General features: G+C 40.2%; 1 protein-coding gene across 1 annotated transcript in view; it reads left to right on the forward strand.

Moving 5' to 3' along the window:
* LOC122931239 overlaps positions 1-16,607 on the forward strand; it is a 46,266-nt gene that overhangs the window by 25,966 nt on the left and 3,693 nt on the right. The window contains exon 7 of the mRNA XM_044285285.1: positions 15,284-16,524. Within this exon, the coding sequence (XP_044141220.1) occupies positions 15,284-16,524 (1,241 nt within the window). The remainder of the gene's footprint in view (positions 1-15,283; positions 16,525-16,607) is intronic.

A 16,607-nucleotide genomic window follows, 5' to 3' on the forward strand; every position in this document is an offset into this window, starting at 1 on the left:
TTTTTAATACGGCTCTCAGGGTAAGTTCCCTTTTATCACTCATTTTTATCAGTATCCTTTTTTTTATTTCTGGTGTTCCAGAAAACAGCACAGTATTTTTAAGACTTCAACTTTGAAAATTTTATTTTGTAAAAAAAAAAAAATACACGAATAATAAAAAGGAACAGCTGACCTCTGCTGCTGATTATATAAAATGTATCATACTAATTTATTTTGCCTATTGGAAATAAATTCCTTTTGACTCGTAGATGTCTTAAGCCAGGCAGATTTATAACTGGAAATTATTTCTAAGTACCGTTGATCTCCTGCAGTTTACCCTTAAGGGGTATCTTCACGTGGGGCGGTTACGCTGCAGATTTTCCATTCAGATTTTGCTGGTGGAAAATAGCAGTATGTTACGGTACCAGCAATGTGGATGAGATTTACATGCGAAGCATGTCCATTTATGTTTCAGATTTCCCTTGCATATTTCACTTTTTGCAATGCCTAAGGTGAAATCTGCAGCAGAATCTGCGCAAATCCACATGTACCTCATGCAATTTCGCTGTGGATTCCAGTACATAGGAGGATAACTTGTAACTGGAATACCCCTTTAAATGGGTTGTTTCGCTTCAGCAAATAGCATTTATCATGAAGAGAAAGTTAATACAAGGCACTCACTAATGTATTGTTATTATCTATATTGCTTCCTTTGCTGGCTTGATTCATTTTTTTTCATCACATTATACACTGCTTGTTTCCATGGTTTACGACCACCCTGAAATCCATCGGGGTGGCCGTGCTTGCACACTATAGGAAAAAGCACTAGCCTATATGCGCTCCCATGGTCCCGGCCACCAGAAAGGCCAGCCATTTTCCTATAGTGTGCAAGCGCGACCACCGCTACTGGATTGCAGGGTGGTCGTAATCATGGAAACTTTGCTGGATAAATCTAGCCAGCAAAGGAAGCAATATGGATAATAACAATACATTAGTAAGTGCCTTGTATTACCCGGCTGAAGTGACACAACCCCTTTTAAGCTTCTGCATTTGAAGAGAATCTGCAACCAGTCCTGACATAACTGTATTCCTAATAACAATTCTGCAGAATCTTTTCTCAAAGCTCTACGACAACTTTTATGAAAAAAAACCTGCCAACTGGGCGTTACCAAGTGGGGGTGTGACACTGCACACTGACACTGTGCAATCAGTGCTGCCAGTGTCAGACTGGGTAGGACACATCCCTCTGGCAAGGAGAATGGTAACACCCGGTTGTTAAATTTTTTTTTTTTAAATATTAATGACCAATCTTCAGTGTAGATCATCAATATCAGATCGGCAGGGTCCGACTCCCAGCACCCTGCCGATCAGCTGTATTAAGAGACCACAGCTCTCGTATGACTGCTGCCTTCTCTTCATTGTTTACCTACTTGCCGTCACAACTGCAGCAGTAGGCAGGTGCAAATAACATCTCAGCCGTCCCATTCACTTTCAATAGGATGGCTCCTTCCTGTTCAAGTGAATGCTACAGATCCATCCCATTGAAGTAAATAGGACGGCTAAGTTGTAATTGCACTGCTGCAGTTGCGACAGCAGGCAGGTAAACAATGAAGAGAAGAGAGCACTTGTACGAGTACGGCGGTCGCTTCCTACTGCTGAGCGTGGGGGGGTTCGATGCGGAGGTTAATCACGCACATAACAAAACACTATAAAGTACATATTACAGAATACGTGGGCAGCATTGCCAGTAATAACACTTCATAAAGGCCAAATAATGCCACTACACCATGACCCAGTCATTAATAATCCCTTTTGGCTGGAGTCGTTCCTTTTGCTTTTTTTTTTTTTTTCCTCAGTCCTGTACAGATCACCATGATGACATCTCCTGACCATAACTTCTTTCTGCATAATTGAACACACCCATTTAGTAATAATGCCTCCTTTTATGCCCCTACTTAGTAATCATCCCTGTTTAGGCCCCAGTAGATATAATGCCCCCCCCCCCACCTATAATGCCCCCCAGTAGTTCCCTCTTTACATACAATGCCCCCCAGTAGTTCCCTCTTTACATACAATGCCCCCCAGTAGTTCCCTCTTACATACAATGCCCCCCAGTAGTTCCCTCCTTACATACAATGCCCCCCAGTAGTTCCCTCCTTACATACAATGCCCCAGTAGTTCCCTCTTTACATACAATGCCCCCAGTAGTTCCCTCTTTACATACAATGCCCCCCAGTAGTTCCCTCTTTACATACAATGCCCCCCAGTAGTTCCCTCTTTACATACAATGCCCCCCAGTAGTTGCCCTCTTTACATACAATGCCCCCCAGTAGTTGCCCTCTTTACATACAATGCCCCCCAGTAGTTCCCTCTTTACATACAATGCCCCCCAGTAGTTGCCTCTTTACATACAATGCCCCCCAGTAGTTCCCTCTTTACATACAATGCCCCCCAGTAGTTCCCTCTTTACATACAATGCCCCCCAGTAGTTCCCTCTTTACATACAATGCCCCCCAGTAGTTCCCTCTTTACATACAATGCCCCCCAGTAGTTCCCTCTTTACATGGGCCTAGCAGGCCTTCAGGCTGTGAGGCTAAACGGCAGGCCACAGGAACCAATAGTTCCCGCCTTTGCTGCTCAACAACGGTGTTCCTCGCGGACCAGAACCAGATGGTCCACAGCCAGGTGGTTGGGGACCGCTGCTATAAAAGGCAAAACAACCCCTTTTAGTCATTTATAGGGGTAATAACAGAGGAAGAGCACTGCACAGAATTATAAGAAGATGCTCCAAAATTGTTATATTATGGGGAATACAAGTATTTACTAAAACAGACACATGAGGAATGGCAACAGGTCCTTTTAAAGCTTCTGCTCTTAAATGGTCACTAACCTTTCACACAATTTTGCATAAATCAATAGAAGAAACGACCACAAGCGACTTTGTGATAGGTCTCATCAATGGGAAATGTCTAGTTCTCGTGTTATCAGCTGTTTACCCCCCCTCCCCCTCCTTGCTAATTACTGTTCACTTTCAAAAATGGATGAATCCCATCCTTGCTTTATTCACAACTAGAGATGAGCGAATCATCTTCGGATGAAACATCCAAAGTCGTTTCGCATAAAACTGCCATGCATGTTTAAAGGGGTTTTCCGGAATGAAGATATTGTTGGCCTATCCTCAGAACAGGCCATCAATATCAGACTGGTGGGGGGCTGACAGCCGGCACTCTCACGGACCCGCAACAAAAATTGATATAGCGGATGGAAGGCTCTGCCCCGGTGCCGGCATGCTGCTTGGCACTAATCTTGAAGCGCTGCTGCCTCAAAATCTGCTAAACAAAAATGCCTCAAAACATCCTCATTCATTTTAATGGGAAGCAGCACTTTTTTATTTTAAACGTGTAAAAAAGAAGCGGCATGCCCTATCTTGGGGCAGAATTGAAATCTCCCATTGAAATAAATAGGAAGCGTAAAAAGCAGTCAATGTCTTTTTTTTACACTGAAAATGTGAATGCAAAATGCAGATTTTTTTTATTTATTTTTTTGTTTTTTTAAGCATAGTCATTTGGACTATACTGAATGAGCCTTAGGGCCAGTTTACACTTTTTTTATGCTGATTTTGCAGCTTTTTTGCCTCAAAATCTGCTCCAAAAAACGCCTTATTCATTTCAATAGGAAGCAGCATGTCCTATCTTGGGTTAGAATCACGGCTGAATCTCTCAATAAAAATGAATAGGAAGCTAAAAAAAACATCTTCATGTAAGTCCATGCGTTTTTTTGTGTGAATTTTCAGCGCTTTTTTTTGGGTGCAGATTTGCTTCAAAAACCTCAAGCTGAAAATTCACCTTTGTATTGAACCCATTGGTTAAAAAAAGAGCCAAAAAACCTCAAGAAGAAACAAGTTTTTTCGTGCTGAAAAAAGCTGCATGGATTCTGCGCTGATTTATTTTATTTTTTAAGCGCGTTTTTAAAAATCAGCTGTGTGAGCATACCCTTATGGTGGCAGATTTACGCGTGGAAAATATGCATAAAAACACGATAAACAGTGTGCATTAATATGCATTTTTGTGTGGTTTTTATGCAGATTTTCCTGAGATCTCAGCCGTCCATTGAAAAGGGTGAAATCTGCACAATTAAAACACAACAATTGACATGCTGCAGATTTCGAAATCCACAGGTCACTGGTTAATTTTCTCACCTAAGAAAAGTGTACAGTTGTGTTCAAAATAATAGCAGTGTGTTTAACCCCTTCTATCCCAGGCCATTTTTTGCAAATCTGACGTGTCACTTTATGTGGTAATAACTCAAACGCTTTTATTTATCCAAGCCAGTCAGATTGTTTTCTCGTGACACATTGTACTTCATGTCAGTCATAAATTTGAGTCAATATATTTCACCTTTATTTATGAAAAAATTCAAAATTTACCACATTTTGAAAAATAAAATTTCTCTGCTTTTAAAACAAAGTGATACCTCATTAAATATTTATTACTTAACATTCCCCATATGTATACTTTATGTTGGCAGATTTTGTAAATGTCATTTTATTTTTTGGGGATGTTAGAAGGCTTAGAATTTTAGAAGCAATTCTGAAAGTTTTTAAGAAAATTTCTAAATCCTGCTTTTTAAGGACCAGTTCAGGTCTGAAGTCACTTTGTGGGGCTTACATAGTGGTTACCCCCCCCCCCCCATAAATGACCCCATTGTAGAAACTGCACCCCTAGAGTTACTCAAAACTGATTTTACAAACTTTGTTAACCCTTTAGGTGTTCCACAAGAATGAAAGGAAAATGGAGATTAAATTTCTAAATTTCACTTTTTTGGCAGATTTTCCATTTTAATAAAAATTTTTCTTTAACACATCGAGGGTTAACAGCCAAATAAAACTCAACATTTATTACCCTGATTCTGAGATTTACAGAAACACCCCGTATGTGGTCGTAAAATAATGTAAGGGCGCAGAGGATAAGGAGCGCCGTGTAGTTTTTGGAAGGCAGATTTACCTGAACTGGTTTTTAGATGCCATGTCCCATTTGAAGCCCCCCTGATGCACCCTTACAGTAGAAACTCCCAAAAGTGACCCCATTTTGGAAACTAGGCGATAAGGTGAGTTTTATTGGTACTATTTTGGGTACATATGATTTTTAATCACTATATTATGTTTTTTGTGAGGCAAGGTTACCAAAAAATGACTGTTTCGGCACTGTTTTTATGTTTTATTTTTTTACAACATTCATCTGACAGGTTAGATCATGTGCTATTTTTATAGAGCAGGTTGTAACGGACGCGGTGATATAAAATATGTCTACTTTCTTTGTTTCAGTTTTACATAATAAAGCATTTTTGAAAAGAAAATGTTTTTGTGTCTCAAATTTCTGAGCGCCATATTTTATTGAATTTTTCTGCTGATCGTCTTGTGCAGGGGCTCATTTTTTGCAGGAAGAGTTGTGTTTTTTTTTTTTTTTTTTTTTTATTGGTACCATTTTTGGGCACATATGATTATTTTTTTTTCCCCATTATAGCACTTTGAGGCAAGGTGACCAATAAAATTGGTTGTTTTGGCACAGTTTTTATTTATTTTTACAGCGTTCACCTTAGGTGTTAAGTCACGTGATATTTTTATAGAGCAGGTCGTTACGGACGTGGGAATAACTAATATGTATACGTTCTCTTATTTATTTAAGTTTTACACAATAATGGCGTTTTTGAAACAAAAAAATTATGTTTTAGTGTCTCCATAGTCTGAGAGCCATATTTTTTTTATAATTTTTTTGACCGATTTGTCTTAGGTAGGGGCTCATTTTTTGTGGGATGAGATGACTGGTTCTATTTTGGGGACATAGGCCTTTTTGATCGCTTGGTGTTGAACTTTAAATGGTTAGGTGACAAAAAAATGTCTTTTTTCGGCCCTTTTTTTTTTTTACAGTGTTCATGTGATATTTTTATAGAGCAGGTTGTTACGGACACGGCAATATCTAACATATCAACTTTTTTTTATTTCACTTTAAGACAATAATAGCATTTTTGAAGCAAAAAAAAATAATCATATTTTAGTGTCTCCATTGTCTGAGTGTCAGTTTCTTTTATTTTTTGGGCGATTGTCTTAGTTAGGGTCTCATTTTTTTGCAGGATGAGGTGACTGTTTGGTACTATTTTGGGGGGCATACGCCTTTTTGATCGCTTTGTTTTGCAATTTTTGTAATGTAAGGTGACAAATTCAATATTTCGCTTTTTTTTTTTTTTTTTTTTTTACTGTTTACTTGAGGGGTTAAGTCATGTGATATTTTTTTTAGAGCTGGTTTTTACGGACCCCGCGATACCGAATATGTATACTTTATATATATATATATATATATATATATATATATATATATATATATTTATTTTTTTTTTTATTTCACTTCACAATAACTGCATTTTTTAAACAAAAAAAATGTTTGTCTCCATGTTTTGAGCTATAATTTTTTTATTTTTTTGGGCGATTGTCTTATGTAGGGGATGAGGTGCCGGTTTTATTGGTACTATTTTGGGGGGCATACGCCTTTTTGATCGCTTGGTGTTGCACTTTTTGTGATGTAAGGTGACAAAAATGGCTTCTTTTTAAACTTTTTATTTTTATTTTTTTACGGTGTTTATAGAACGGGGAGGATTATGTGATATATTTATAGAGCCGGTCGTTACGGACGTGGCAATACCTAATGTGTGCATTTTTATTTTATTTTTTTTTCTATTTTTTATTATAAAATCAGGGGAAAGGAGCTTTATTTTAATTTTATTTTTTAACTTTATTTCTGTCCCACTCTGGGACTTTACTTTTGGGGGTCTTATCCCCAATGCAATGCATTACAATACATCTGTATTGTAATGCATTGTCTGTTAGTGTATTACACTGAATAATACACTAAAAGGTTGCCTAGGAGACCAAGCTTGGGGCTGGATCTCCTGGGCACCCGTAGAAGGCAGGTCCCGATGCCGTGCAAGGCATCGGGCTGCCTTCTCGCCCATCGGGTCCCCGCCACAGCAGCGCGGGGACTCGATGGGCTCCCTTACACACCGCAAATCCCCTCTATGCCGCGGACAGCGCTGATCGCGGCATAAAAGGGGTTAATCCGCAGGCATTGGCTTTTACAATGATGCCGGCGGATACAGCAGGGGCCCGTCTATCAGGGACTGCCGGGCCCCTGCAGTGATCGGTCACGCACCGCTCCGGTGCCTGTTCGATCACCATGACGTAATAGTATGTCAAAATGCGGGAACGCACCTGCCGCCATGACGTACTATGTCATATGTTGGGAAGGGGTTAAAAAAGTGAATAAAGCTCAAAATCCTTCCAATAGTTTTTATTTCCATACACACAAATGCATTGGGAACACTACACATTGTATTCCAAATCAAAACATATATCAAATTTGTATTGTTCCTCTAAAAAAAATGGAAGAAAAGTTAATATTAGACCATTTTTAAAAAAACAGCAGTGTTTGAGTTTGTAAAGAAGAATACAAACATTCACTATATAAACTGAAAAATGTTTGAAGATTTTGCTTTCCTTTGAATCGCCTAAAAGGGGTTGTCCGCCGATCAGCTGTTTGAAGAGGAGGCGCGCACCGTGCCAGCGCTGCCTCCTATTCATTGTTTACTTGCTCGCCGTTGCAGCTGCAGCGTTGAGCAGGTGTAATTACACCCAAGCCATCCGATTCATTTCAATTATTTTGAACATGCCCCTTTCAATTAGTGATTCAATTACACAGAATCAGCAGCATGCATGTAATGACTGTTGGGTTTCTATTACTCTACTATACCTGCTAGTAAATTATTTGCCATGTAGAAATATAATTTCTACCAAAAACAGTGGTTGATCAGGTTAGTGATGTCTGACTGCTATTATTTTGAACACAACTGTACATGGGATTTGTCTGAGTGGATGTAAGGACCACAGATGTGGAGCGTGTTTCTACAATTTCTGTATGAAAACCCCTCACATATGGGGGCCAGGTTTTCAGATTTTTATCGGGGGTGGGGTGGAAACAAGTGGTCTAGTGTGAGGAAATGTCAACCAATCCACTTTTTTGGCACAGTGCCGGACGAAGAACGCTTTGTATTACCGTATGTCTGCTTCTAATGATTGTGGTAAAAGTACAATACATACGTACAGGTATCCAGCAAGTTATATGTTACCTCTTTGTTTATGCAGGGGATTTACAGCTGAAATACTGAGTTCCAGCTGCTACATATATATGGATATTAAAGGGGTTGTCTCTTCAGAGCAACACCTGGTTTTCCTTGGGTGGGAGCTGCTGCCCAGGACGTTTGTTATTCTGCTGACCTTTTCAGATGAATAGTAATCTCTGTAATATAAGATCTCCGTTTAGGAGCTCCCCTATGATGTCTATATGCCCCAGGCATCTGTGTATGTGCCCGCATTGCTAAGAAAAATTGTTTTAATATATGCAAATGAGCCTCTAGGAGCAATGTTATGACCGCCGGACCCCTGCTGCATACACCAGCCTCGGTGATGACATCGATGCTGGTGGATTAACTCCTCATATGCCGCGGTCAGCGCTGACCGCGGCATATGGGAGGTGCACGCTCCCTCTCCTGATCCATCGGGTAACTGCACTGCGGTAGCAGGGACCTGATGGTGGCCATGGCAGCCCCAAGCCTTTTAAAGGCTAAAAAATGTGTTTCAATAAAAAAGCCCTTTTCCCATAAATATACACATATAAAATTGTAACAAATAGAAAAAACAAAAACTATTAGGTATTGCCGCATTCCTGTGACGACCAGCACTACAAAAATATCACATGATCCACCCTGTCAATACCGTAAAAAAAAAAAAAAGGTGCCAAGAAAAGCCTTTTTTGGTTACCTTTTATCACAAAAAGTGTAAAACCAAGCGATCAAAAAGTCATGTACCCAAAAATAATACCAATCAGACCGTCATCTCATCCCACAAAAAATGAGATCCTACCTAAGACAATCGCCCAAAATATAAAAAAGATATGGCTTTTCAGAAAATGGAGACATAAAAACATTATTTTTTTTCAAAAATGCTTTTGTTGTGTAAAACCAAAATAAATATAAAAATATAGACAAATTGGGTATCGCCGCATCCGTAACAACACTGCTCTATAAAAATATCACCTGTCGGGTGAAAACCATAAAAAAATAAAAAAGATAAAAATAAAGTGCCACAAAATTCTATTTTTTTTCACCTTGCATAACAAAAAGTGTAATACAAAACGATCAAAAAGTTGTAAGTACCCCAAAATAGTACTAATCAAACCATCACCTCATGCCACAAAAACGGAGCCCCTACATAAGATAATCGCCCCAAAAATAAAAATAAATATGGTTTTCAGAAAAAGACACACATGATTTTTTATTTTATTTAAATGTTTTATTATGTGAAACAAAATAAAAGTAGACATATTTGATATTGTCGCTTCCGTAAAAACCTGCTCTAGAAAGATATCACATGATCTAACCTGTCAGGTGAACACCGTAAAAAACAAAAAATAAAAACTGTGCCAGAACAGCCATTATTTTTTTTGTTACCTTGCCCCACAAAAAGTATAATATAGAGCAATCAAAAACCATATGTACCCTAGAATAGTACCAACAAAACTGCAACCTTATCCCGTAGTTTCTAAAATGAGGTCACTTTATTTTGGAGTTTCTACTCTAGGGGTGCATCAGGGGGGCTTTAAATGTGACATGGCAACTTAAAATTATCCCAGTGAAATCTGTCTTTCAAAATCCATATGGCGTTCCTTTCCTTCTGCGCCCTGCCGTATTCCCGTACAGCAGTTTACGACCACGTGGGGTGTTTCTGTAAACCGCAGAATCAGAGTAATTAATATTGTTTTCTCTGGCTGTTAACCCTTGATGTGTTAAATGAATTAAAATGGAAAATCTGCCAAAAAAATGAAATTTAAAAATTTGATCTTTTTTCCTTTAATTCTTTTGGAACACCTAAAGTGTTAACGTTTTGTAAAATCAGTTTTGAATAACTTTAGGGGTGTCGTTTCTAAATGGGGTCATTTATGGGTGGTTTCTACTATGTAAGCCCCACAAAGTGACTTCAGAACTGAAGTGGCCCTTAAAGTGGGTTTTGGAAATTTTCTTAAAAATGTAAAAATTTGATTCTAAAATTCTAAAGCCTTTATAAGAGCCTAAAAAATAAAATTACATTTACAAAATAATGCAAGCATGAAAGTGGACATATGGGAAATGTAAAGTAATAACTCTTTTATGATGTATCACTATCTGCCTTAAAAGCAGAGAAATTCTAATTATTCTAATTTTTTTTGTAAATTTTGGATTTTTTAATAAATAAAGTTGAATTATATCGACTAAAATTTTCCACTATCATGAATGACAGTGTATCACGAGAAAACAATCTCAGAATGGACTGGATAAGTAAAAGCTTTTTGAAGTTATTACCACATAAAGTGACACATGCCAAATTTTAAGAAAAAACGGCCTGGTCCTAAGGCTACATTCACACGACCGTATGTATTTTCCAGTCCGCAAAACACTGATCCGCAAAAAATACGGATGATGTCCTTTTGGCATCCGTTTTTTTTTTTCACATTAATTGTAGCAATGCCTATCCTTGTCCGCAAAATGGACGAAAATAGGACATGCTCTATTTTTTTGTAGGGCTACGGAACGGACATACGGATGTGGACAGCATGCGCAGCCACTTTCCATTCATTTCTATGCGGCCGCCAAAAATAGCCGAGCACTGGCTTCTGGGTTTGCATTTCCGTTCCCGAAAAAAAATAGAACATGCCCTATTCTTGTCCGCAATTGCGGACAAGAATAGGCATATTCTATTAGTGCCAGCAATGTGCGGTCCGCAAAATGCGGAACGCACATTGCCGGTGTCCGTGTTTTGCGGATCCACAAAACACGCATGGATATGTGAATGGACCCTTAAGGTGTTAATTGAGTTTAGTGTGGGAGGTTGCAAAACCCCTTTAACTTTTACAGAAGTTTATTACTGCATTTTCTCCTTTCGTAAGGTAAGTAACATGAATCTGTTGTTAATATTTGAGATAAGTGGGGAAAAAATATCCTTTGCCTTTCTACTTTGTTTAAAGGGGTTCTGCAGTTTTTTTAAACTGGATGAACTATCCTCTGGATAGATCATCAGCATCTGATCGGCGGGGGTCCGACACCCGGGACCCCTGCCGATCAGCTGTTTGAGAAGGCAGTGGCTCTGGCAGTAGTGCTGCAGCCTTCTCGCTGTTTACCGCAGGTCCAGTGCCGTCACGACTAATATCAATGGCCTGGGCGGGGCTAAGCTCTGTTCACTTGACTGGAACCCTTTTAATATGTTAATTAACTCTGGCACTGTTCACACTGGAGTTTTTATATATTTTCATATACTATACAGAAGCCATGATGGATCCCTTTATGATCTATTTTCCTGGTTAGGATAATGTAACATTCTATACTATTCTGGTCATCAAAAATAAACAGAAAAGAACAAAAGTGTGAACAGAGTCTTAGGGTCCATTCACATGTCCGCACTTTGGGTCCGGATCCGGTATTGCGTTATTTTTAATGCAGGATCCAGCACTAATACAGTCCTATGGAAAAAATGCCGGATCTGGCATTCAGACAAGTGTTCCGTTTTTTGGGCCGGAGATAAAGCCGTAGCATGCTGCGGTATTATCTCCATCCTGAACAGTCAAAAAGACTGAACTAAAGACATCCTGATGCATCCTGAACGGATTGCTCTCCAGTTTTATCCCTATGCATTCTAAATGATCAGTTCTTTTCCGGTATAGAGCCCCTAGGACGGAATTCTATGCCGGAAAAGAAAAACGCTAGTGTGAAAGTACCCTTACCACGGCCACTCAATAGTTGCTATAAGGGCAGGTTCACACAAGTGTAATACAAATGCATTTTGCGTGAATATTTTGGATTTGTGACTTGGCCCTAACCGCACTTGCAGCGTCATAGGGATCTATGATGCCATCAGTCTGGATCAGTTAATGCTTCTGGCAATCGGAATAAATCTCTGGATCAGCGATCCTCTTCTAGTAATCTGGTGACTATAACACGTAATTTTGCTACTCTCAAGAAAGGAATCTTGGCCTCTTTAAAATTATTTTCAATGAATTCCCCATCATTTTCTCAGGCAGAAGGTGCATAGTCAGACTGCTCTTACAGTAAAGAATCTTAGCAGGGCGAACTGGCCATAGACCCTACAGAGAAGTTTCCTGGTGGGCCGATGCCCAGGGGGGAGCCCGAGCCCTCCTTATGGCAGCCGGCCGGGTACATAACATGCTAGGAGCATCAGGTACTTATGCATCTGGGCAGCAGCTGTAGGTGCCCTCCTGAATTCAACTGCATCCTCAGGATGGCAGTATTATGTTCTGCACTGTGATGTTTGATTCTGCTGAGGCAGTGTTGTGTGCGGCATTGTGGTATTTGGTTATGCAGGGGCGGTATCTTGTGCTGCACTATGTACTGCTGAACCGCTTACTTCTATTGTCTTATTGTCCCTTCCTACTTGTGTTGACCCGCCTTCAACCAATTTGACCCTGCCTACAGCATGGGGCCACTCTTAGGATACTTTCACACTAGCTTTACAAGAATCCGGCAGGCAGTTCTGTTGCCGGAACTACCTGCCAGATCCAGAAATCTGTATGCAAACTGATATCTTTTTGATCCAGATCCAGTAGACTTGCATTTAAATACCGGATCCGTCTTTCCGGTATCATCTGGAATAACGGATCCGGTTTTTTATTTTATTTTTTAAAGAACTAGAAAGAACTGCACATGCACAGACCGGAAAACCGGTTCCGACAATTTCCGGAACACTTGGTACCGAATCCGGCATTAATAAATTTCAATGGAAATTAATGCCCGATCCGGCAAGTGCGGTAGAGTTCCAGGATTTTGGTCAAATACTGTGCAAGGGATGGAACACATCCTGATGCATATTGAACGGATTGCTTTCTATTCAGAATGCATTGGGACAAAACTGATGCGTTTTTTTCTGGTATTGAGACCCTTTACCGGATTTTCAATACCGGAAAAGAATAACGCTAGTGTGAAAGTACCCTTTGTTTTTTTTATTTATTTCCTGGCCCACTTTAAGTTCTCAGTCCGCCCCTGCTTTTTAGGAAAATTTTATTATACATATACGCTGGACATACAGACCTGACATGCAGCTCGGTGTTCTACAGCCGCCTACGTCTCCCATTGACTCCCATTTAAAAGCAAAGGTATAAAAAGTTTTAAAGTTTTTTTTTCTTTATTGGAATCCTTTTGTATTAAACTGTAGTAAAGTGTTTCAATATAGAATAATGCATACTGTCTTGATGTCTTTAGGGTACTTTTTATGCTAAGCCTAAAGAAGGAGCAGTGTGAGTGTTGCCTTAGTAATGTTACAGGATCACATTCAAACATTTGAAATTCAGATTTCAGCAGAGATTACACAGGTTGGTTTGCTTTCCTCGACTCAGAGAGATCTTTCATCCAAAAAACGGAAGCCGCCCATGTGCCTTCCGCAATTTACGGAACGGGCGGTCCATTGTAGACATGCCTATTCTTGTCCGCAAAACGGACAAGAATAGGACAGGCTATATTTTTTTTGCTGGGCCACGGAATGGAGCAAAGGATGCGGACAGCACACAGAGTGCTGTCCTCCTCTTTTGCGGCCCCATTGAAGTAAATGTGTCCGCACCCGAGCCGCAAAAACTGCGGCTCGGATGCGGACCCGAACTACGGTCGTGTGCTTGAGGCCTAAGTGTAATTATAGATAGTGCAAAGGTAGTAATCCCACATGGGCCCTGGGGGGGGGGGGACCCAAAAGCCCATCTGTCACATAAGACACCAGTAGTATAAATGCTATGTGGCACCCTTGGGTTATGCCTCCTAAATGCCACTCTTATGTTAAACACATTGAGGGAAATTTTAATTTCGATGTCGAAATTATCATAGATTTTAATTTTGATTTCGTAGTCAGCATTGACATAGGGCACAACACAGAACAATATAATCGTGACCTGAAAGATTTAACGGGAATCTGTCTTCAGATTTATGCTGCCTTAAAGGGGTTCTCCAGCTTTTTCCTCTGGATAGATCAGCATCTGATCGGTGGGACTCCCATCGATCAGCTGTTTGAGAAGACAGTGTCGCTGGCAGTAGAACCGCGGCTTCCTCGCGGGAAACGGTGAGAAGGCCGCAGCGCCACTGTCTGTAAGACCCCTTGCCGATCAGATGCTGACGATCTATCCAGTGGATAGATCATCAGTAAGAAAAAGCTGCAGAACCCCTTTAAAGCCTCTTTACACTGAACAGTTTTGCAGGTGATTCCTTCCCAGCAAGCAGTCTGCTCGTCAGTGAAGGATAGATCTCCACAGTATGGGAAGGAGCGATCTCTAATGCCATCACTCATACCCATACAGAATCATGGTTTGCCGGGAGCATAAGCTGTTTACACAGCATCAACTGCTGCCAGAAAACGACAATTTAGATGCCTACACAAACAATCCAATTACCCAAAGAACGAGCGTTTCGCTTGTTCATTGGAATTACATTTAAACCGTCAGATAATCGCTAACGAGTGTTTGTCAGCGATTTATCTAAACTTTGGCCAGCTTAAGGTAGTCTCCAACACCCTGGTGTGTGCCCACTTGTTTTCTAGCAGTAGTTTCCATAAAATCAGACTTGATTAGGTGCAGTGCAAAAAGAGCCAGGACTCCTGGCATTCATGAACAATGTGCTACCCCACCTCCGTATGGTCAGGGTGTCAGTCATTGCTTCATGCTGCTCTCGGGGCAGCAAATACCTGGTGACAGATTCCATTTAAGCTATTCATGGAAGGAAGTTGTCTAACTTACCTGGTGTCATGTACTGCTTCTGTGTTTGGTGGGGTTCTGTTCTTCTATTATCTGTAATGTTGCCATTTACGTTTCTTGTGCAGAAATACCACAGCGTAATACAGTACCAGCAAAGTGTACGAGATTAGACAAATCTTATGCACACTTTGCTTTTTTATTCCATGCAGAAATTGACCAGAAATCTGCAGCCTGTCAATTGTTTGCAATTTTTGGTGCGTATTTTACCGTTTTCAATGGAAGGGTGAAATCTGTGGCAACACCGCATCAAAAACTCCAAGTAACACATGAGAAAAGTCTAAGGAATAGGTTTTCCAGATCTCATCCCTTCTCTTTACTACATTCATGAGTCTTAGGTGCTGTGAAGATGAATTATATCAATTTATGCTAGAAATTGTATGACTAAGTAAGAAAAATTGTATTTCTCTGTTTATCTTTTAAAGGACACTTGGTCTAAAGGGGAAACGTCACAGAAAAAGGTATCCGAAGAATGGAAACAAAATAGTGAGTAGGAAACAAAGTTTATCACCCCAAGAGGACGAAGGACTGGAGAAGCTGGCGGTAGAAGATCCGAGAAGTGGTTGTAATGTGCAGGATTGTTTGATGGATGTTGAGGGAACTGGAAAAGTGCAAGTAAAGATTGATTATTCTGGAAAGGAAGGATATTTATATGATTTTCTAGCAACATTTTTGTCACGCTGCTCAGTTCTTAGTACTGCTGCATTATTTGGAAGGGTGTCGGACCTCCTAGAGCTAATGGACAAGCCTAGAACGCCATTGAAACCTGAGATTGGAATTCTAGTTTCCCATAGACATAGATATTTGCTATCCTCCTCTCTGCTCTCATTGGTGGTAGATAGTGTGTTATGCAAAGGAACAAATCATGTAAGACCTTCCTTCAGCTGGCTCCAAGCATGCTCCAAAGGTCTCCACGTTACAGACCTGCCCCATTCTAGAGGGCAAGACATAATCAACACTGGTCTTGACCTGTACTGTAGTCTTATTAAACTGATTGCAGGACACACTCTGGACCTCTACGGCATAAAATGTTCCAAGCCTCAACATTTCAATCAACTGACCTTTACAGGAAGTGAGAACCAAGATGGGCAATCTATGCAAAAGTCCTTAGAGTGCAAAAGATTCAAGGATCCTTATCTAGAACCTGAGATAAGTGAACAGGAGTCTGTTCAGAGCACCGATTGTACTAAAATTCTAGTGGAAAGCGGCCAGATAACCCCAAGACCTCACAAGCGCCTCAGGAGAATCTACAAATTGGCACCAACTTTTCAACATCCAAGAATCTTATCAGAAACCCGAATAAGTGCTTGGAAACACAAATGTGCAAATGGAGCAAGAAATCTTTCTACAGAAACCGATCCAGCGGTGGCAATGCAGAATCCACTGGAGGAGAACCCTGTAGGAAATCTGGTCAATAATGAATGTAAAGATGATTTGACCCCAAGAGATGCAAGTTTTACGGCTAAAGATGCAAGTGTATTCAAAGGGGTTTGTGAAGTTGAACCCTATCCAGCAACCACCAAATGCTTAGATGACCATGAGAATTCAGTGATGAGATGTTACTCCGGTCTCCTTCCGGGGGCTCAGTCTTGTCCCGGACTCTATTTACCGGAGCAGTTTGCCAGACAGCTGGTGGAATTATTTGGAAGCCCTGGTATAGAATTAGGTAAAGATTTATAGAATTAAATTTTAGAAGACTTTTGCCATAGTTATGTTTTTTTTTTTTTTTAGTTAAGAAGCTGTTACTTC

This window comes from Bufo gargarizans, chromosome 3, assembly GCF_014858855.1.
Source record: "Bufo gargarizans isolate SCDJY-AF-19 chromosome 3, ASM1485885v1, whole genome shotgun sequence".
Lineage (NCBI taxonomy): Eukaryota > Metazoa > Chordata > Amphibia > Anura > Bufonidae > Bufo > Bufo gargarizans.